This window comes from Sciurus vulgaris (genome assembly GCF_902686455.1).
Source record: "Sciurus vulgaris genome assembly, chromosome: 1".
In the NCBI taxonomy this organism is placed as follows: domain Eukaryota; kingdom Metazoa; phylum Chordata; class Mammalia; order Rodentia; family Sciuridae; genus Sciurus; species Sciurus vulgaris.
The window spans coordinates 13,053,108-13,074,810 of record NC_136461.1 but is presented as its reverse complement, the minus strand read 5'-3'; the positions used below and the strand labels follow the sequence as shown (position 1 = coordinate 13,074,810).

The following is a 21,703-nucleotide window of genomic DNA, read 5'->3' as shown; positions in this document are numbered from 1 at the left end:
CCTTTAAAAGATTTTTCAGTCCCTATGCCCTAGATGGCTTTTCTTCACTATCCTTCCACAACCCTACCTGACCACAGAGCCAGTAGCCTTTCTTGGTCTTTCTCTCTGTGGGTTCTAATCTCTAGGTAAAGGCAATAACCCCCTCCTTTGTCTCCTCCACTCAGATCCAAGACATGGTTGCCATTAGGCACACTGCCTGCAATGAGCAGCAGCGCACAACCATGATCTTGCTGTGTGAGGACGGCAGCCTCCGCATTTACATGGCCAATGTGGAGAACACCTCCTACTGGCTCCAGCCATCCCTGCAGCCCAGCAGTGTCATCAGCATAATGAAGCCTGTTCGAAAGCGCAAAACAGCTACCATCAGTAAGGCCCCTCTGTGGGGAATGGGCACACAGTCTTCTAGGCAGTGACAGAATGAACCACTGTAAAGATTTGAGAAGAAATGGTATCCTGCTTGTACATTTGATTAAAAAAAAAGTCAGAGATAAGTATTAGTTTCCTGAAAGGAAAGATTCCAGATGGCAAGCACTTGTTGGCTGTCTGCTGCAAGTCATCAGTTGCTTGGTGCTCCATGAAGAGTAAGGCAGTCAACCTTGTTTGAGGGGTTTTCTTTCTGAGTTTAGGGAAAATAACTTGCTTACAGGATTGAACTGATTGGAGAATAGATCTCCTCAGGCGATTAATTCCCAGAGTAGTGAAGAAAATCCATCACAGCTCTGAGCTGGTGATCTTGCTCCTGGCTGATAGAGGACTCTTTAAGGGAGAGAAAACTGAGTTTAGGAGTTAGTGAAACTGGCTGAGTAAGGAGCATTGCAGCTATTGTCATATTATATCATTCTAGAATCTGTGTTTGAGATAATGGTGTAGCACATTCTCTCGTACAGAAATAGTTTCTGTTGTTTATTGTCGATAAACCGGAGACAATTCTTGCTTTCCATATACCCACCATCAGTGTAAGATTTCTTTTTTTTTTTCTGGTACCAGGGACTGAACCCAGGGGCGCTTATCTACTGAGCCTTTTCCTCAGACCATTCTATTTTTATTTTGAGACATGGTCTTGCTAAGTTGCTTAGAGCCTCGCTTAGTTGCTGAGACTGGCTTTGAACTCTTGATCCTCCTGCTTCAGCCTCCCAAACTGCTGGGATTACCCGTGCTCTGCTAGTATGAGATTTCTTGGCACTGCTAGGTCTAGTGGTTAGGGATAATAACTACTGGAGAGCTAGTAGGTGGCATGTAGGCATCATGCTGATGCAGATTCTGTGATCAGAGTTTGCTTAGAAAGATGAGAGGGAGTGTGTGACCTCAAGTCTGAGAGGAGTCCTTAGCTGTGGAGTGGGAATGGAGGCACCAGAGACCACACATACTGATGCTCCCTGTCAATCTGGTACTGTTCTCCATAGCAACCCGCACGTCTAGCCAGGTGACTTTCCCCATTGACTTCTTTGAACACAACCAGCAGCTGACAGATGTGGAATTTGGTGGTAATGATCTCCTACAAGTCTACAATGCACAACAAATAAAGCACCGGCTGAACTCCACTGGCATGTATGTGGCCAACACCAAGGTGAGGACTTTGTTGTACTGGGTTTAAGCCCTGAATAGAAGGACTGGTCAATAGTATGGTTTAAAAACATATCTCCTTTTAGATTGCAAGCATAAAATATGTAGTCATAATCACTGACCCTCAATTCTGGCTAAATAGTCCGTAGATAAATGAACATTTTCTCTCATATGTGGAAAGACTCTGATCCTATAAGTTTGGTTTCCACCATTTGGGGTTACTGTGTAAGAGTGCAGCAGAATGTTGTTAAATGCTGGGGAGAAAGAAGTCAGACATGAAAGAGAGTCCTTTCCCTGCCTGTTTTCTCATTCTTGTAAGTAAGAAAGTCATTACTGAGGAGTTAGAAGAAAAAAGTCTTATCTGGGCACACACATTGTGACAATATCAGAGCATTGAATTTAATTTAAGAACTTCTCTTAGTTTACTGATACATGCCTTCTCCCTCCAGCCTGGTGGCTTCACTATCGAGATTAGTAACAACAACAGCACCATGGTGATGACAGGCATGCGGATCCAGATTGGGACTCAGGCTATTGAACGGGCCCCATCGTATATCGAGATCTTTGGCAGAACTATGCAACTTAATCTGAGTCGCTCACGCTGGTTTGATTTCCCCTTCACAAGAGAAGAAGCCCTGCAAGCTGATAAGAAGCTAAACCTATTTAGTGAGTCACCTACCCTGCATGCAGACTTCCGTCCTCTCATTATGAGTGCTGGATTAGAGGCCACCAGTCTGTGGCCCACCAGTGATATAAGATCTCTCAGCTTTACTGATTTCTCTGTGGTCTCTGCCATCAGGACTCTTCACTTGGGATGTAAAAGAGGCAGGTGCCAGGAACAGAGTATACCTAAGAATGGGAGGGATAAAGATAGTGTAGCCTCAGTCATGTGTTGGCTTCTGTGGTGTCAGGCTAACCTCACTGATGGGGCTGTGAGGGGAGGCAGGACTGGCATATGAAATTACAGGGCTTTCTCCAAGTGCGGGTGTAGGCCTCAAATCCCACGTCTCTGAGAGGTGTTTTAGCAAGTCCTTGTTGTGCCATTAAAGACTTAAAAAAGCTTTCCAGGTACAAATCTCTAAGCTTTTCTTAAGACTGGCTATCTTTTCTGTAATTTTCTGGCCACCCATCTGACGTCCTTTGTTCTAGAAATAGTGCATGCTGATGACCTCTACTCTGAACAGTGGAAGTGTTCAGAGACTGCCGGGGATGAGATGGCACAAGAGGGTCCTTGCATTGATGTTTAGGGACTCTTTGAAACTTCATAGACTTTTGGTGCATGGAACTGTTTCTTTGTGCAGTCACCATTTAAAGTGCCACTAGTGTCTCAAGAGATAAAAATGCTCTATGTTTATAAAATTGATGTGATTTGCCCCTTTGCCCAGACTGCTCTGGCTCTTTGCCTAGGTTGGTCTTAACTCTTTAGAGAATGTGCTTCCTATAGGCTTCTCTTGCTTATTGCAGTTGGTGCCTCAGTGGATCCAGCAGGTGTCACCATGATAGATGCTGTAAAAGTTTATGGCAAGACGAAGGAACAGTTTGGCTGGCCTGATGAGCCCCCGGAAGAGTTCCCTTCTGCTTCTGTCAGCAACATCTGCCCTTCCAACCTGAACCAGAGCAATGGCACTGGAGAGAGCGACTCAGCAGCCCCTACCACGACCAGTGGCACTGTCTTGGAGAGGTACCAGCAGTGGCGGGGGTTGGCTTCAGTTTTCACCATGGTCCACTGACTGCAGAACCTTGCTGTGTCTTAAGATTCTGCCTCTGCGCCTGTTCCAAGTCTAGCCTGTGATTTTCTAGTTTTCACATAACTCCCCCATGTTCAGTTTCTCCTTAATGTGCAGCTAAAGCCTGAAAGGTGGGCTCAGAGTCATCTGATACCACAGTTTCTGCTCAGGCAGGTGTTTTATCCTTTCTCCTAATTCTTGGTACATTTTGGAGCAGCAGAGGCCACAGACTGAAAGGTACTTAAGTCCGCATTCTAGACTAGGATCCAGACTTGCTGAGATGCTAGGGAAACATCTTCCCTCCATGCTGATTGCATCATCTTCTCATCTTCCTCTGCACTAGCTACTTACTTTGTGGTTATGACATTGCCAGAAGAGAGGCTCTGCTGCACCCTGTAGCAGAGTCTCCTTATGTCCCCCTATGGTGGCATTCACAAGCATCGTGCTTGGCTTCTGTGTGCTAGGGAGCTGCTGGTTTGCCATGGTAGATGAAATAATTCACAATGTAAGATTGTGAGTTCTTACATTGTAAGTTGTAAGAATAGCCCTGCTTGAAACTAGTGCCTCCCACCAGCAATCACCTCCTTCTTTCTCTTTCTCCCTACCCCCACCCTATTCATATATGGTTTGCTTAGGATATGTTTCCAGGATTCTCTGAGCTTCACATTTTTTTCCTTTTTTTTTCTTTGCCTCTCCCCCAAGTTCTGAAACTGAGTCCCTAACCAAGCTGGACCGGTTAGTATGCCCTCTTTCTTTTCTCTGCACGAGTGAGTGTGTGTCAGAGAGCAGCGTATGCAATGGTGTGGCTTTGCGTTGATTCTGCTTCTGTTAAGAGTCCTACTGCTTCTTTCTGTTCTGGTCATTGCATGGCTGCAGAGCTCTCCCTGTGTAAAAATGGAGCATACCCAGGATTGTGAGTGCACCTTGGTGTTGGCCGTGTTAGACTCTCTCAGCTCTCTCTCCCTTACCCCAGTCCTCTCTACTCCTCTGTAGTAGATGAGAAGGGGTCGGGGTGGAGGGGCCAGCAGAAAGCCCTGTGAGCTCACTAGCCATAGAGAGCTTGTCCTATCTGCGTCTGTTCTGTCCTCAGGTCCTCTTCCCTAGTACTCCATTGCCTTCCTTTACTCTCACACCTTTTCTCCCCAGCTCCCCTCTCAATGCTTATCCTTCTCCGTCCAGTTTCAGCTATCAGGACGTTGGTCTTTTTACTGTGCTACGTTAAATTCAAAGGAGTAAGCCCTGGGAACGTTACTTGGTACCTTACTAGTTGGGACTCCTGTTCCTTCCCTAAGGAAGAATTGTCAGTTTTTTGAGAGATGCTTTGTATTACCCTTTGAATATTGGCGAGTGGCATGCACCAAAAATAGTTTGTTCACTCTGCCGTACCTAGGGATTCATGGGAAGTGTCCATGTGCATTTTCTTGTAAATGTAAGAAAAATCTAACCTCCTCAGTATGGGAAGCTGGCTTTAACCTTTCCCTTTGTATCTCCCTTTGCCCACTGATCTCTGGGCACCTGAGCTTTGGGTCCCATTGCATCAAGACTGCTAAGCCCATCTCAGTGATCCTCGCCACAGGCAGCAGAAGGAAGCACATTTATCCTCTTTGAGCAAGAAAAGCCCTGTCTTTGAGTTACGGATTATGAACATGGCCTCAGGTTGATCTCCGAGCAGGAGCTGGGCTTCTTCTGGCCTATAACACAGGCAGCGATATGCATGGTGCCTGTGGCAGGTCTTATTGTGCTTTGATTTTGTATTTGGCATTCATTAGCTGTCCCCAAGGTCCTTATGACTATAGTTTGCCTAGGCTAAAGCACGAGACGGAGAGAACGGTTGTTGTACTCAAGCCAGGTTTTCTGTCTCCCCAGGCTGGTTGTGAGTTCTTTAGAAGCCCTGGAAAGCTGCTTTGCTGTTGGCCCAATCATCGAGAAGGCAAGTTACTTCTTCAAAGCACATGGGAGCTTTCTGAAGAGGCAGGAAGTCAGTGGAGTTGTCTGAGGCCCAAGGCCTCACAGCTAAACAACACTTATAGCCTAATCTTGATTCTCAGAGAAGCTCCAGAGAAGTCTTCGGCTTTGGGCCTCACATCCTGCTTTTGGGGGCCCATAGTGAGCCATGTCATAGAGTAGGATAGGTAGTTGTGAGCTTGGATCCTAGTACTTCACCTATGTTATAGGAAGATTATGATTGCTGAAACAGGTTTTCTTTTTTTCCTTTTTTTGGTCTTTGCAGCCTATGCCATATGACCTAGCTCTGGCGGCCTCAAAGGCAGGATGGGGAGGGCAGATAGGGAGTTCATTCTGCAGTGCGTTGGTGGGGTTAGTGATAATTGCTGTCTTTCACATCAGGAGAGAAACAAGAATGCAGCTCAGGAACTGGCCACTTTGCTGCTGTCCCTGCCAGCACCTGCCAGTGTCCAGCAACAGTCCAAGAGCCTTCTGGCCAGCCTCCACACCAGCCGCTCAGCCTATCACAGCCACAAGGTAATCGTTCCCTTTCAGGGAGGCTTCAGTAGAGTTGGAAGTTGTGGCCCTGCCGGGGAGTTGAGTAAGTTGCTGTGTGTGTGAAGCAAGGGCACAGCTGTGTAAGCTGCACTGAGGTTAGACCAAAGTCTAGAGTTTCTCCTGGGAAATGCATGAACACCACTCAAAACTAAGGATTAGCTGTCCAGTGGGCCACTGATTTGTGTTGTTTTTCTATTCCTCTAACAGTATCAGCAAAACTTAAGAAAGAGAGGGACACTAAGGGTGGCAGCTTCTCCCTAGAAGAGTGAGGGGAGGGTAGTCACTCAGCGGGTAGAGCTGCTAGTGTTTTCACCCCACTCCTGGCTGTAGGATGACACGAAAGGCATCCTGTTCCTTGAGGCAGTGTTGACTGATTAGTCATTGAGGAGCATCTGAAGGGGAAATTTGGGCAGAGAGGGCCTTACCTATAAAAGTCAGTGGCTGCTAAAGGAGGTGAATTAGGCCAGTTTCCTTATGTGGACAAGATGACAGTTTAGAAGCCACCAGCCTGGGTTACTTTCTTGTCTCCTGCCCATAAAACTGAGAAATGTGAGTTTAACCTGCTGACCCTCCCAAGGAAAGGACGTTTTGGAAATGTCACCCTTAGGCACTAGGAACTTGCTGAGAAACTGCTCTTCTGCTGGAGGGAGATCCGGGCTGCTGCAGTCCTGGAGACTTGAGTGGACTAATTTTCCTATCATGCTTTGATACTGATTGCATGACTTTTGACTTTAATGCTTTATGTATTAGTAAGTTTAACATATTGGGCTGCTTTGAAAGTTTGTTCTGGGTGGTTGGTTGGAATTGATCTGCTCTCCTGAGAGGGGTTGACATTCTTTGCTTTAGTGTCCTGCCTTTGCTTATGGTTGATTCTCTGTGATGCCATGTCTTATAGGATCAGGCCTTATTGAGCAAAGCTGTGCAGTGTCTCAATGCATCCACCAAAGAAGGCAAGGACTTGGACCCCGAGGTGTTCCAGAGACTGGTGATCACAGCTCGTTCCATCGCCATCATGCGTCCTAACAACCTTGTCCACTTTACGGAGTCAAAGCTGCCTCAGATGGAAACAGGTGAACTTGGCCTGTGTGGCCGTGGTCCTGAAATCTGCTTAATATACCTTCTCTACCCTCTCTCCTCCTCTTTCTGTACTCACTGGCCTCTCACTGACCTCAGGCTTTGTGACAAGGATTTTGCTCCTTGCTCTGTATTTTGTAGGACCTTTGACGTTAGGATTGTCCCTTTTTAACTGAATGCCCTTTCTAGTGCTCATCTTGAGTTTGATTTGATTATACTTGAGTTTATTTAGTGTTCTGGGCATCAGGTATAATACGTGTCTGGACTTAACCCCTATCGTGATCTTTAGGGTAAAGCCAAGCTTGGGTGCCCTGCTCATATTGAAGTAATGGGTTGTATCTTGCACTCTCATGCTGTCTTTTTGCCAGTGCTTTATTACTATGTGCAGTGGCCTTTCTCAGTGCTGGATTCTGTTTCCTCATCTTTCCTCACATTAACTGGGTAGCTGATATGTTTTGCCATTTTCAAATATAGTGAATCGATGCCTTTACGTTTTCTTATTATTTACACGTTCGCCTGTGCTGTCATTGTCCTGCTTGTCCTCCTAATACTACGATCCTAGAATCATTCTCAGATGTTCCCCTAGATTTTAGAAGTTGAACAGTTGGAATGGACATCTTTTAATCTGCTGTAAAGATCCTGAATGCTCCCCTTTCTACTTAATTCTAACATACAATGTTTTCTGTGACATTCCTTTCCCAGACTGTTTTTTTCCTAGATGTGCCTGCTGGAATCTAGGGATAGTTGGCATGTTGATTGGGGCCCCACTTGAAACTCCCTCCGCAGGCAAGCTTCCTTGACCTGAGTTAACCTTAAAACAAATTAAATTCCATCTTTGATTTACCATCGTTAATAATCTTCTTTCTCCTGCGTAGAAGGAGTGGATGAGGGGAAGGAGCTGCAGAAGCAGGTGGAAGGAGATTGCTGTAGTTTCATCACCCAGCTTGTGAACCACTTCTGGAAGCTCCATGCATCCAAACCCAAGAATGCCTTCTTGGCCCCTGCTTGCCTGCCAGGTATCATGTTAGAAGGGATATTTGACACTTGATACACAGTGAAGTTGATATAAGTTCTGTCTTTGAATTGCTATGACTCTTAACCTGTAGCCTTCATCATTCATTTCTTCCAGAATCAATAATTAGGAAATAGAAGTCTGTGAGATCAGTGCATTATTCCTGATTCAGGAATTAGCATTGTGGCAGAGTGGGATTTTCTTGTGCTATATCTCTTCATGTGGGGTTGCATGTTTCACATACAGAGATATTCTTGTGCGTGTGTATCTTCTATGGTATTTATTATTATTTTTAAAAACATATTTTAAAACTTGGTTCAGGGGCTGGGGATATAGCTCAGTTGGTAGCGTTCTTGCCTTGCAAGAACAAGGCCCTGGGTTCAATCCCCAACACCACAAAAAAAAAAAAAAAAAAAAAAAAAACTTTGTTCAGGGGGCTGGAGTTGTGGCTCAGTGGTAGAGCACTTGCCTAACACATGTGAGGCACTGGGTTCAATTCTCAGCACTGCATATAAATAAATTAATTAAATAAAGATCCATCGACAACTAAAAAAAATCATTAAAAAAAACATGGTTCAATGCTTGTTGAGAAGTTGAAAATTAAATATCAGCCTTGAGAATTATTTTATTTACAAGCTGCTGTTGTGGTGGGTATCTTAACTTCTCATGGTACTGAAAGCTTAGGTGGAAGAGGAAGCAACAGAAAATAGTAGAGGGACCTGGTGTTCATCTGTGTTTGGAGATTGCTTGGACACTAGACTGACAGCATTGTCAAGGTCATGTTTTATCATCGCCTGAGGTTTGGGGATAGGAGGGGGCATTTAGTGTCTGCCTACCTCTTCACATTTCCCTGCCTTGTCTTTTGATAGCTGCAGGGTAGATAGCTGCTTACTTCTCTCATGCAGGATATCTGGAAGATATGTAAGGACAGTTTGGGAGATTAGAAGACTGTTAATAAGATAAATCACAACTGCCGCTGACAGTCCACATTCTCTGTGTGTGTTTTGTGGGTTTGTTCTGCTGAGTTGTGCAACTGTTGTCTTTTGTTAGCTTGACCTTTATGTGGAAGTAAGAATTTGCACTTTTGTCTTAAGCTCCCAAGTATCTAGAGGTTTTTCCACCAAGTTTTCAGATAATATTTTTCTTCCCTTTAGGCCTTACTCATATTGAAGCTACTGTCAATGCACTGGTAGACATTATCCATGGCTACTGTACTTGTGAGCTGGACTGTATCAACACTGCATCCAAGATCTACATGCAGATGCTATTGTGTCCTGTACGTATTAGTACCACCCCCAGATGCCTCTCATTAGACACCATGGGAGTGTCTGGAAAAACATTTTAATAAGTGTGCTAACCTAATGAAATAAAGTAGACTTAAAGAAAGGTAATGGGAATGCATAGGTCCAAATACCAATAAAAACTTTAAGATCTTACAGCATGGAAGAGTAAGGATTGGAAAGGGAGTGAGTGGGCTTGGTCTTTCTTGTTTAGTGCTGAATCCTCAAAGACTAGTCTGGTACTTGCTATGTATTGCTAAGTAAGTGTTACTTAAATGAGCACGTGAATGAATATAGTACACTAAGATGTGTCTTTCTAGTGACCTGGCACAGAAGCTGGATGTTGGAAGTACCGTTTATAGCACAGAGCTAAGAGGAGCACTGAGGACTTGACCATCTGAAGAAAAACCAGGGTCCATTTGTAGGGAGTCAAAAGTGACTTCAGGGGCAAATAGCCTGCCAGCCTGTCACCAAGAACTGAAAGATAGGAAGGCAGTGAATGGATCTTCTTTATGCCAGGTTAGAAGTCCAGTCAGCTTAACCTGCTTAATTTGGTCAGTTGAGTGCAGGAGAGATAGGTCTTCACGGTGTATGAGTGGCAGTGTTGCAGCTGCTTTTTGTGAATAAACATGATAGTTTCTTTTTAAACTTCAGGATCCTGCTGTGAGCTTCTCTTGTAAACAAGCTCTAATTCGAGTCCTAAGGCCCAGGAACAAACGGAGACATGTGACTTTACCCTCTTCCCCTCGAAGCAACACACCAATGGGTAATGTGAGGTCTGGGTGTAGGCTTCTGTCTCTTGGGGGGTTGGGGAAGTGGGAGAAGAGGTACAGCCTTAGGAAGGTGCTGCTCATGTTGACCAAGAGCTTTTGCTTTCGTTTTTCTGTTTTTTACCCTACTATTCCATGAAGAATTTTAGGGTGGCATATAAAAATGCATATGGTAAGTAGACTAAAAATAGTGAAAATCCAGACCATGCAAAAATAAAGGTAACACAGAAACCAAGCAAACGATACAGGAATTTGCATGACAAGGTCCCGCCTGGTCATTAGTGAGTACCTCATACTTGGTTGAGTGTCTTTGGAGTCCCAGCATAAGAACATTTGTAAAGGTCATAGTGACCAAAGACAAAATGAACTTATCAGAGAAAAAAAAAATTTCCCTGGCACAAAAACTCTTCTTAAGGGTCCATTTTGTTGCCTAAGGGGCAGAATCCTCAATGGACTTACTGACAATAAGTTTGAGAGCACATTTTACAGATTTCCCTCATAATATACTTGGATGGGGTCAGGGGTTCACCATTTTACATTTTAGTAAGAGCAGTTCTACAAACTGCCTAATAAGCATTATACTACATCACTCTGGTTACTTGATTTGATCCAGAAATAAGTTTCAAAGGGAAGTTACATATGTTTTTAAATTTTCTAACAGCCACATAAGGAGATAATGAGCTATGGATAATTAATTTACTAAAAATGTACTTGATCCAGTATAGCAAAAATATTATTTCAGCATGTAGCCAATATAAAAAACTACTGGTGAAACGATTTGTTTCGTGGCACTGCCTTTTAAGTCCAGTGTGTGTTTTACATGAGTGGCACATCTCTGTCTGGACTAGCCAACTCTTAGTGCTCAATAGCCACATGTGGCTTGTGCCTGCTGGATGGGACAGTGTGCGTCTGGAGAAGTGTATACAGAGTGTGACTTTCAGACATTCTTCCTTGAGGAACTTGTATCTTATCTAAGCTTTTGATGAGTTAGGTTGTAGTTTGTGGTCTTTTCTTTAGCTAGAACCTACACTGCCAACAGTTTGTGTTTCTAATTAAGGACGTGTTTGCTTTGTTTTTTATATTTAATATTTTTTATTAATCCTCTATTATTGAAACTTCCCTCTAAACCTCATAAATAGTTAGAATTCTTACATGTAAATTGAAAAAAAGTTTTCTGTGTGAGATGACATGGAGTAGAGAATTTGCTTGCTGTAATAATCCATTGAACCTGGCTGTGCAGGATGACCTGTGATCACAGTGACTTGGAAGACTGAGGAGGGAGGATCTCAAGTTGAACGCCAGTCTTGACAATTTAGAGAGGCCCTAAGTAACTTAATGAGATGCTATCTCAAAAAATAAAATGGGCTAGGGATGTGGCTTAGTGTTAAGTGCCTCAGGGTTCAATCCCTATTACCACTGCCCTCTCATCCAAAAAAAAAACCAAAACAAAACACGTAGAGACTCCTGACCATCAGGAGTCTCTGAACTTCCTCTTTTCTAGAAGGCCCTCCCACCTTCCCATGGAAGTGGGCTTACCTAGGACCTGTTGTGGTGTCCTTAGTTCGCATTTGATGGTTTTATATTTTAATGCTAATTCTTCTCAGAATGATTATGTAGTGTGGAAATCTTACTAACCTAGTTGTTTTGGAGATAAGTAAAGAATAAACTCTTAACTTTCATGACAGAAACACGTCAATTGTATTATTTTTCATGTCTTGTCTAAGTCTTTGTGAGAATAGGTGGGAGTTTGTTGGGCCTACTGGTCTTAGACTTCTCTGCTTTAGGGAAATCCTTCTCAAATCCTTTTTCAGTCCTGTTCCTTGGGGTCAAGCTGTCTGTGCTAACTCCGTTTTCCTAGATCCTGCTAGGTCCCAGAAGCAAAAGGAAAAAAAAAGGCCTCTTGGCATAGCACCCTATAGTTTTACCTGGGAAGCACAGGGTGTTGTCTGTTGACTTTTTGCTATGTGACTTACACCACCACATATAAAGGAAGGAAAAACAAACACCTTCAGGTGATTGGGGTTTCTTTAATTCAGGAGACAAAGATGATGATGACGATGATGATGCAGATGAGAAAATGCAGTCATCAGGAATCCCAGATGGTGGGCACATCCGTCAGGAAAGCCAGGAGCAGAGTGAGGTGGACCATGGAGATTTTGAGATGGTGGTGAGTCTGGCGGCAGGAGAGGGAAAGAGGAGCTTCAAATTCCCCTCTAGTTCTTATTCAGTGGACTTCCAAAAGTCACAGTTTGCTGAGGGACACTGACAGAGTTTTCTCTCTGCAGTCTGAGTCGATGGTCCTGGAGACAGCTGAAAATGTCAACAACGGCAACCCCTCTCCCCTGGAGGCCCTACTGGCAGGCGCAGAGGGCTTCCCTCCCATGCTGGACATCCCGCCTGATGCAGATGATGAGACCATGGTTGAACTAGCAATTGCCCTGAGCCTGCAGCAGGACCAGCAAGGTAGAAGGCAATGCCAAGAACAGAGTGGCCTTTGCCTTGCACAGCAAAGAGGATTTGGCAGTTACTGATATCCAGCTGACTTAGCTTTTCCCCAATTTTGGGGAGAGGTTGATCTGGGTGAGAGCTGTTCAGGGATACAGGTGGAGAGTGAGAGGGATTGTGGTGAGAATTTCGGACTGGGAGTCAATCTCATGGTCTGCTAGTTTGGTTTTGGATTATTTCCTCCTGAATCTCCTCGATTCCTCCAGCCTCTGTTCTGCCTGAGCTGAAGGAAGCATTTTACCACCTCCGTAACTGAATTTGGGGGTGGACACAGTGACCGTTGATTAACTTCCTGTAGGCCAGAGGGGGTTGTGTGCTGGCTTTTAGAAACTCCTGAGGGCAGCAGGTGGCCAAAGCAGCTGTGGATGGGGTCTGGAGGGGATGTTGTGCTCACTCTCCACTTGTTTCCCAGGCAGCAGCAGCAGTGCCCTGGGCCTTCAGAGCCTAGGACTGTCCGGCCAGGCACCCAGCTCTTCCTCTCTGGACGCAGGAACCCTCTCTGACACCACAGCATCAGGTAACTGTCCACAGCAAGGAGCATGGCTCAGGGCCCCAGGACCCTTGGGCCTTGTCTAAGTGCTGTGAGAGTGTAATGGGCAGCTGCTTTGACAGGCCATTCTGGACTTCCTGCTTCTGCCTGGCTTTAGGAATGTGGGTGTGGAAGGCATAGTGCTGAATTTGGCACCAGTGCTCATGGCTCTGCTTCCTCACACTGCGCATGCTACCTGGCTTGAGCTGACTCTTGAGGAGAGGCCCACAGGGCAGTTTTTGTAGGCTGATTACACTAGGCCTTGAGTTATGTTGTTTAGTATTCCTTATTAAGAGTTTTAACATGTTAAAAAATGTTAAAAGGGAGACAAGAAATAGAGCTCATACCATTTAACTTTTTACTCTTTATTTGCAAGTAAAAATAAAGCTGCAAGCAACTGGGTTGTGCTTCAGAGTTGTGGGGCTGTGTGGCCAATCATCAGGGACCTGAGCAGGAGAGGTAGGGGTTTGTGGGTAACCAAAATTCACAGGAAATCTTCAGAACTCTTTGATTTGAATTTCACTCACTGTCCTAGTGTGAAAAGAAAAAATATAAATATTTCTGAATAGAGAGTTGAACCAAACAGAGGATGGGCATACCCAAGAAGCCCACTGGAGAATCAACCCTGGAGTAACAGAAGTGTTGATTTATACTTTTCCAGACTGATGTGTCCCTTTTTTTTCTTTTTTTTTCTTTTTTTCTTTTTTTCTTTTTTTTTTTTTTTTTTTTTTTTTTTTTTTTTAATTGTGGGAGTTTGACCCTGGATAGATAAGAAAAAGAGAACTGGCTGTCCCCACCTGCTGCCATGGCTTGTTGCTTTTCTGAGGTCTCTTCAGTTGCTGTCATTGCAGGCTGAGGTCGCTGTTGTGTTGTCTGGTTGTGTTCATATTGTACCATGCTCTGTGGCTGTTGTGGCTTTCTTCCCTGTGTATCTCATCTAGCATTTTCCTCCTGTCTCAGCTCAGCCCTGATCCTGGATGCTGTGGCTGTCTCTGGGGAATTTCCTTGCTTCATTATTAGCATCTGATGAGGATGATTAGGAAGTGTGAAATTTCCCAGTGAGCTCCCCTCTGGACTACTTGATTTCAAAAAACAGTCGATTCAGGAGCTCATGACGTGATTCCTAAGCACAAATTGACTGATTTCAAAACAAATCTCATTAAAATACAGAGTTTGATGCTTTGAATGGCAATGGCTAGTTTCAAATCTCTCAGCAGGTGTCAGTAACACCTAGACAATGGTGACCATGAAACATTTAGCTTACAAGACTCAGTGTCCACGTCACAGATTCCTACTGAATCTCTGCACTGTAGTGTAAGAGCGAAGGAAATGCCCAGTAAACTGGGTTTTTACTTCTGTCTCAGTATTGTTTGCAATGCACCATGTACAGTGTTTGTTCCTGTTAGTGATTAACTGGAAAAGCAAATCTTTCCCTTTTTTCTCTGACTATAGGATACATAAACTGCATTGTGTTCTCTGCACTATGTAGTTTGATGCTTTCACCCCAAGGAGGGGTCTTTACTTGTAACAGCTCTTGTTACTCTCTCAGCTCCAGCCTCAGATGACGAGGGCAGCACAGCAGCGACTGACGGTTCTACCCTGCGGACCTCTCCTGCTGACCATGGTGGTAGTGTGGGCTCGGAGAGCGGGGGCAGTGCAGTGGACTCAGTGGCTGGCGAGCACAGTGGTAATGTGCCTGGGGGTCCTGTTCTTATTGGGTAGAGGGTGGGGACAAATAGGAATCCCTGTCTGAAACTGCTTTCAGCAAAGAGAAGTTGTGGGGACTCATTGAAAGTCTTGTGGAGTTCATTTACCTGCAGCACTGTAGTTTCAAGTGTTGGGTTTGCTGACACTCAATGGAGTTAACATTGAAATATTTTACAGGCATCTGTTAGTTTTGTTAGTGGAAGAAAAGCAGTGACATACACAGTTCTATATCGTGATTTAAAATAACTGACCATGAAACCCATTATCCTATAGTTTTTGCTGTTTACTGAGGAGAACTTTGGGCAGTCCTGGTAAAGATCAGATGTATTGATGTAGCAAGCCAGCCCCCCAGTACACTAGCTAATGAGGTGGGACTCTGGAATGAGGGAGCATGATAAAGCCATTTTGGTTTGGTCTTGGAAATGAGTCTGTAGTTAACAACTGACTGACAGATTTTTTATGGAGGAGATTCAGAGTAGCTGATAATTTCTAGGTTTACATATCCTAAGGTTTGTTTCCTCTCAAGTATTTGGTAGATTGATCAGCAGTTTGAATGAAGATCATTCTTGTGGGTGGAACTTGGGTACTACTGTAGGAGGTCGAGTCACTGGAAAGTGTGATTTAGTTTAGTGCTCTGGGGTCAGGATCATGAATTCGGTCCTCATTCAGCTTCATATAGAAGAAAATGATTTCTAAAGCTACCACTTACTGTCCATCCTTTGCTGACTTCAGAGTGCACTGTGTTCCATTCTTCTTTGGAGTCAATTTGTGTGTTTTTTTTTTTTTTTTTTAACCATTTTCCTCTAGTGTCTGGCCGGAGCAGTGCCTACGGTGATGCCACAGCTGAGGGGCACCCAGCTGGACCAGGAAGTGTCAGTTCAAGCACTGGCGCTATCAGCACCACCACTGGGCACCAGGAAGGAGATGGCTCAGAGGGAGAAGGAGAAGGGGAAGCTGAAGGAGACGTCCACACTAGCAACAGGTCAGGACAGACCATTCAGTCTTAAGCTTTGTCAGGGTGTTTCAGAAACAGGAGGTGGAATGGTGACAATGGTGTGTTTCTTACGAAATATAAAGGCAACAAACTGATGAAGCAGATTAACATCTTAGGAAGTGCTCTAGAGCCATCTTCCTCCTCTTCCTCCTCCTCTACCTTCCTCCTCTTTCTTTATCCCCCCAGTACTGGGGATTGCACCCAGGGTTTTTGCATGTTAGGAATGTGCTCTAATAATGAACATTCCCACCTTTTTTTTGTTTTGTTTTGTTTTGAGACAGTGTCTTGATAAGTTGTCACAGGCTGGCCTCCAACTTTCAGTTCTCCTGCCTCAGCCTCCCAGGTAGCTAGATTACCTTTGTATGCTTCCTTACCCAATTTAGATCTGTGTTATCTGATTAGAGTTCTGAAGATCAATTTCAGAGAAAATAGAAAATAGTCTTTCTCTTAATGCTCCCTAAATCCCATAATAACTCTAAAATGGTTGTCATAAAACGATGAATTTTCCTTATTAAAATCTTTTTTGTTTCATTATTACTTAGGAACTCGTTGTGTCACATCCTTTTTGTAAAAGGCACTGTTTGAGGCTCATCATTAAGTCATTAGGTAGATTATACTAGAAATAGCTCCTTATTCAGCTTGTGTAGAAGGTAAAGGAGAAATAAGACAGAGCATTGATATTCCTAGATTAGAACATTTTGAGTTTCTAATCCATTCCCCTTTAAGGAAACTTGGTGGTATTTGGTACTGGATTGGTGAGTGAATGTATTCTTAACTAAAGAGTGGCTAGAGAAATAGAAAAGGAGGAAGAAAAATTTAAGAATTACACTTGTGATTGCTGGTCACAGTGGCACACACCTATAATCCCAGCTACTTGAGAGGCTGAAGCAGGAGGATTGCAACTTCAAGGCTGGCCTCAGCAATTTAGTGAGACCCTCAACAACTTAGTGAGACTCTGTCTCAAAATAAAAAATAAAAAGGCCTGGGGATGTGGTTCAGTGATGAAATGTCTCGGGGTTTAATCACCAGTACCCTCTCCCCTCCAAAAAGGAATAATACTTGTGATATGTTTGTTGATTTTGTTGAGACCAACAGTTATCACATTAGTGCCAAACAATGAGTCAGTATTTTAAACTGAATGATTTCCATCAGGAAGAAAACAATTACTGACACAGTCAGGTGTTAGAGACATAAGAGAACATCCGTGAGCATCTCCCATCCCCCGCTCCCCATCTTTCTGCTTCAGCTGAAGCCACTTGTAACATATTTTGAATGAAGATCTCAGACTCTGTTAACTATGATATTTTGATGGCGGGTTTTAAAAAACTTCTTAAGAGGGTTTTCTACTGAATCTTTTTTTTTTTTTTTTCTTTTTTTTTAATTTTAGTGTGATTTCTAGGTTAATTCCATTGTGTTCAGATAATGTGGGCTCTGTGTTTGCTGGCTTTTTTTTTTTTTCCCCCAGTACTGGGAATCAGTCACACTAGGCAAGTGCTCTACCACCAAGCAAAATAGGATGGCTTTCTTTATGTTTGTTTCCTTAGTTGTCTGGGAATCTTGAATGTGTGGGTTAGTATCTTATTAGTTTGGGAAAATTCTCATTAATCTCATCAGAGGTTGTTTCTGCCTCACTTTCCGTTGTTTTGCTTTCTGGGGATCCATTTAAATAGACGTTAAGTCATCATAGACTCTCCCCATCTCTCTTAATATCACTTTTCATTTTTGTTTCTTGTGCTTATTTATTATTTGTTGAGATTTATTTGAGTAGAATTAAATAATAATAAATATGTAGGAATAAGTTTGACAGCTAAGACTTCTATACCGAAAACTGCAAAACCTAACGAGAGAAATTAATGAAGACCTAAATAATTGAGGTACCTCACTGTGTCTGGATTGAAAGGCTCATTCTAAAGATGACATTTGTCTTCAGATTGATTCAGAGCCACATAATCCCTGTCGCAGATTCCAACTGGTATTATGTATGTGTTAAAATTGGCAAGTTGATACATTTATTTGGAAGTACAGTACTAAGTTTAGTCAAGACAATATTGAAGAAAATTCATAAAATTAGAAAATATGACACAACGATAGCTTATTATAAAACTGAAACTGATAATTAAGGCAGTGTGATTGGTGTAAGGATATACAAGTAGATTGATAGAACAGTCTGGAGTTCAGATGTAGATTCACACATGCATGGTCGTCTGATTTATGACAAAGGTGACACTGTACAATAGGGGAAGGATGGTGTTTCCAGTAAACATGGGTTAGTTGGAAATTCATACAATTAAAATGAACCTTACATTATGCACAAAACCAATTGAATCATAAGCGTAAATTTAAAAGGTAACCCATTATCAGTTTTAAGAGACAAAATATTTTCATAACTCAGACTTGGCAAAGAGCTCATAAAAAGGACACAAGTAGTGTTATACCAAAGGACCCCCGCACCCAATTTGGTTTGGTTAACATTTCTTGTAGGCTTCTGCATGGGGGCAAGAGTGGCATGAAGGGAAAGTAGTTTTTACTGTTTACTTTTAAACTAAGAGTGTATCCTTATGTGGTTCTTCCATGAGATTCTCACATACCCTATTAGGTCCTCAAAATCAGAGGCTTAAGTTTCCTTCAGAGCATCTTGGCCTTTTTTTTAAGAAACCCTAAAATCAATCTCAGTGCTCAGCTTACTTTTCTGGTTTCTATCTTTATTCAGCCTTTGGCCTATGACTTCTTAATTTCTAGTGAGTTCACTGTTACTCTTATTTTGACTTTGTATCCAGAGACTTTTCTAAATTTATTTATTCTAATTACAGATTCTGGTGGATTTTCTGTATACAGTCACCTATAAATAATTATAGTTTAGCATTTCTCATTCCAATTTCCTTTTCTTACCTTATTAAATTGGCTACAATTACCAGGACAGTGTTGAAAGCAGTCGTGGTGAACATCCTTATCTCATTCTAAAAGGTTCAAAATTTCACCATTAAGTATCCTGTTATTAGCTGGAGGGTTTGTTTTAACAGATATTCTTTATAAAATCAAGGAAATTTTATTTCTGGTTTATTAGGAGACTTTTTATCTCCAGTGATATTTTAGAGCTTTCCAGTAACTTTTATTGCATGATTATTGTGTTGGTTATATCACTTTTTCTCCTTTAATCTGTTAGTGGTTGTAAATTACATTGATTTTTCTCTTATTAAATCAACCCTATGGGGATACTAAATGATGATGTTATCCTTTATATTTTGGGGTTTTTGATCTGCTAGTATTTTGTCTAGCCTCATAATTTTCCTTTAAAATAGTCAGGCCATATTCCCCTTCCTCATTTCTTTGGAAGGGTTTGTGTAATAAGATTGCTATTTTTTTTTTAACCACAAATTCTTGAAAAATTTAGCAGTGAAGTCATCTAGAGATAGACTTGCTTTAAGGGAAGATTTTATAAATTATAGGTTCATTCTTTTTATCTGAATAATCATTTATTAATTAATCCCAAAAATATTTCACCAAAGAATAAACTAGAAGATTGTTTAAAGTATCAAAAATCTATAGCTGTTATAGCATATTCTGGTCTTTTAACTCTGCTTTCTTTTATTTTTGTTTTTAATTTTATTTTTACAGACTGCATTTTGATCCATTATACAGAAATGGGATACAGCTTTTCATTACTATGGTTGTGCATGATGTAGATTCACACCATTTGTGTAACCATACATGACATAGGGTAACCGATGTCTGTCTCATTCTACTGTCTTTCCCTCTGCCCCACCCCCATTTCCCTCTACACAATTCAATGTTCCTCCATTCTTCTCTTACTCCTCTTCACCCACCCCTCTTACGTATCATCATCCACTTATCAGAGAGAACATTCAGCCTTTGGTTTTTTTGTGCTTGGCCTATTTCACTTAGCATGATATTCTCTAATTCCTTCCATTTACCTGTAAATGCCGTAATTTTATTCTTCTTTATGCCTGAATAATTTCCCATTGTGTATATATTCCAGTTTCATTATCCATTCATCTATTGAAGGGCATCTAGATTCATTCCACAATTTAGCTATTGTGAATTGAACTGCTGTAAACCTTGATATGGCTGCATTACTGTACTATGCTGATTTTAAGTCCTTTGGGTATAAACCAAGGAGTGGGATAACTGGGTCAAATGGTGGATCCATTCCAGGTTTTCTGAGGAATCTGCATACTGCTTTCCAGAGTGGCTGCACCAATTTGCAGCCCCACCAGCAATGTATGAATGTGCCTTTTTCCCCACATCCACGCCAAGACCTATTATTGCTTGTGTTCTTGATAACCATTCTAACTGGGTGAGATGAAATCTTAGGGTGGTTTTGATTTGCATTTCTCTAATTATATATATTCATTCTTTAAGTGAAAATTATTTCTATTCATGTATCAATTTTAGCATGTTATAAACATGTAAGGAATTTGTTTTATTTAAGTTGCCAGTTTTATTGGCATATAGTTTGTAAATTTATTTTTATCATCCTTATGATGTCTTTAAGGTCTATAGTATCTTCTTTTTTTTTTTTTTGGTGGTGGTGCCAGGAATTGAACCCAGGGCCTTGTGCATACAAAGCAAGCACTCTACCAACTGAGCTATTCTCCAGCCCCTCGTATCTTCTTTTTATAACAGTCATCTAGCTAGTGGTTATCAACTTACAAAGGACTGGTTTTCTTCTGTTGTTTGTCTGCTTTGTGTTTGTTCTTATCTTTATTAGTTCCTTTTACCTACTGACTTTTTTGCTTAAATTTCTATTATCTTTTAGCTTCATTAGATGGAAAGTTAAACTATTGATTTTAAATCTTTCAAAATACATGTTTGAAACTATATTTCATTCTAAAATTCCTTCTTAACCTTCCGTTGACTGTAGCCCACATATTTTGATGACATGTCGTCATTGTTGTTCAGCTTAATCTGTATTTCTGTATTTTGTTGTAATTTAGTCATTGGCCATTAGTTAAGAAGTATTAACTAAATTTCTAAATATTTAGAGAATTTTCTGATTATCTGCATTGATTCATAGCTTATTTTTTTGTTTTGGAGGACATACTAGGTTATTTTAGTCCTTTGAAATTTCTTGAGACTTTTTTTTTTCTTTTTTTTTTGAAATTATGTTTATTTAGCATATGTACACATAAAAGAGAAATCACCCTCTGATCCCACCCAGCAGAAAACACGGGTAAGCCCAAGAGGAGGGACCCCGACCCCAAGTTTGTGGTTAGAAAGATGCAATCCTGTAAGTTGAGAGCCCCAGCGGGAGAGGGTGCTGATGTAAATTCCCATTGCTTGTCTTAGAAGTTTCACCCCTTCTTCCTTCATTAAGGCCACAAGATCTGTGTCAGGCTCATCTGTGTCAGGACTCATGCTAATCTCCTCTTAATCCACACTGTTTTCATCAGACAAATTGGGGATCTCCACATGTCCCTTGTACTGAACTCCTGACTGGGAGGTACCTGTCCAGTTTAGTTTGCTGCTTCATTTGTAGAAGAAGATGAGTTGGCCTTTTTGATCGTTAGTGGATACCTCTCCACGAGCTTACTCACTTCCGTTACTTCGCGCTTGCCTTCCATATTTTGCACCCTTACTGCCAGGATCAGTGTTTCCAGCTTTTCTGTGGACCAGTTTGAAGCATCCCTCTTTGTCCGGGTGCCCATTGCTGATGTTGGTGGCCTCTGCCTGCTTCTCCACAGTCCATCGTTGGTTGGCCTCACCCCACCTGACCATCGGCTGTCCTACCATGCCCCCACCAACTCCCAAGCAGCTGCAGCCACAACCACAGGCCTGCCACCTGGCAGCACCTAGAAACTGCTAGAAGCACTTGTAGCACCTTCTGGCTTGCTTTTCCCTCCAACCCATCCACTCCCTGCCTGAACTTCTGGAGGCTTATCATTTTTTCTAAAATGCTGTAATATCTTTTTAGGATTTTCAGTTGATTTTAGGAGGAGAGTCAGTTTAGGTAACCTAGCCATATTGGTGGTGGGAGTCTATAGTACTTTTCAATTACCTTTTTTTCATGAGTAAGTTAATT

The 21,703-nt window shown here is 42.3% G+C and overlaps 1 protein-coding gene across 18 annotated transcripts in view; it reads left to right on the top strand.

Annotated features, from left to right (window-relative positions):
• UBR4 (ubiquitin protein ligase E3 component n-recognin 4) overlaps positions 1-21,703 on the top strand; it is a 132,414-nt gene that overhangs the window by 58,452 nt on the left and 52,259 nt on the right. For 4 of the 18 annotated variants that reach the window (XM_079146917.1, XM_079146906.1, XM_079146923.1 and 1 more), the window contains exons 46-62: positions 165-366; positions 1,404-1,567; positions 2,013-2,229; positions 3,028-3,244; positions 3,993-4,025; positions 5,157-5,220; positions 5,637-5,771; positions 6,688-6,862; positions 7,569-7,652; positions 7,742-7,882; positions 9,033-9,154; positions 9,813-9,924; positions 11,965-12,095; positions 12,214-12,391; positions 12,846-12,950; positions 14,494-14,649; positions 15,477-15,651. In XM_079146917.1, coding sequence (XP_079003043.1) covers positions 165-366; positions 1,404-1,567; positions 2,013-2,229; positions 3,028-3,244; positions 3,993-4,025; positions 5,157-5,220; positions 5,637-5,771; positions 6,688-6,862; positions 7,569-7,652; positions 7,742-7,882; positions 9,033-9,154; positions 9,813-9,924; positions 11,965-12,095; positions 12,214-12,391; positions 12,846-12,950; positions 14,494-14,649; positions 15,477-15,651 — 2,411 coding nt within the window. The remainder of the gene's footprint in view (positions 1-164; positions 367-1,403; positions 1,568-2,012; positions 2,230-3,027; positions 3,245-3,992; positions 4,026-5,156; positions 5,221-5,636; positions 5,772-6,687; positions 6,863-7,568; positions 7,653-7,741; positions 7,883-9,032; positions 9,155-9,812; positions 9,925-11,964; positions 12,096-12,213; positions 12,392-12,845; positions 12,951-14,493; positions 14,650-15,476; positions 15,652-21,703) is intronic. The other 14 variants (XM_079146918.1, XM_079146907.1, XM_079146921.1 and 11 more) reach the window with 9 other exon arrangements.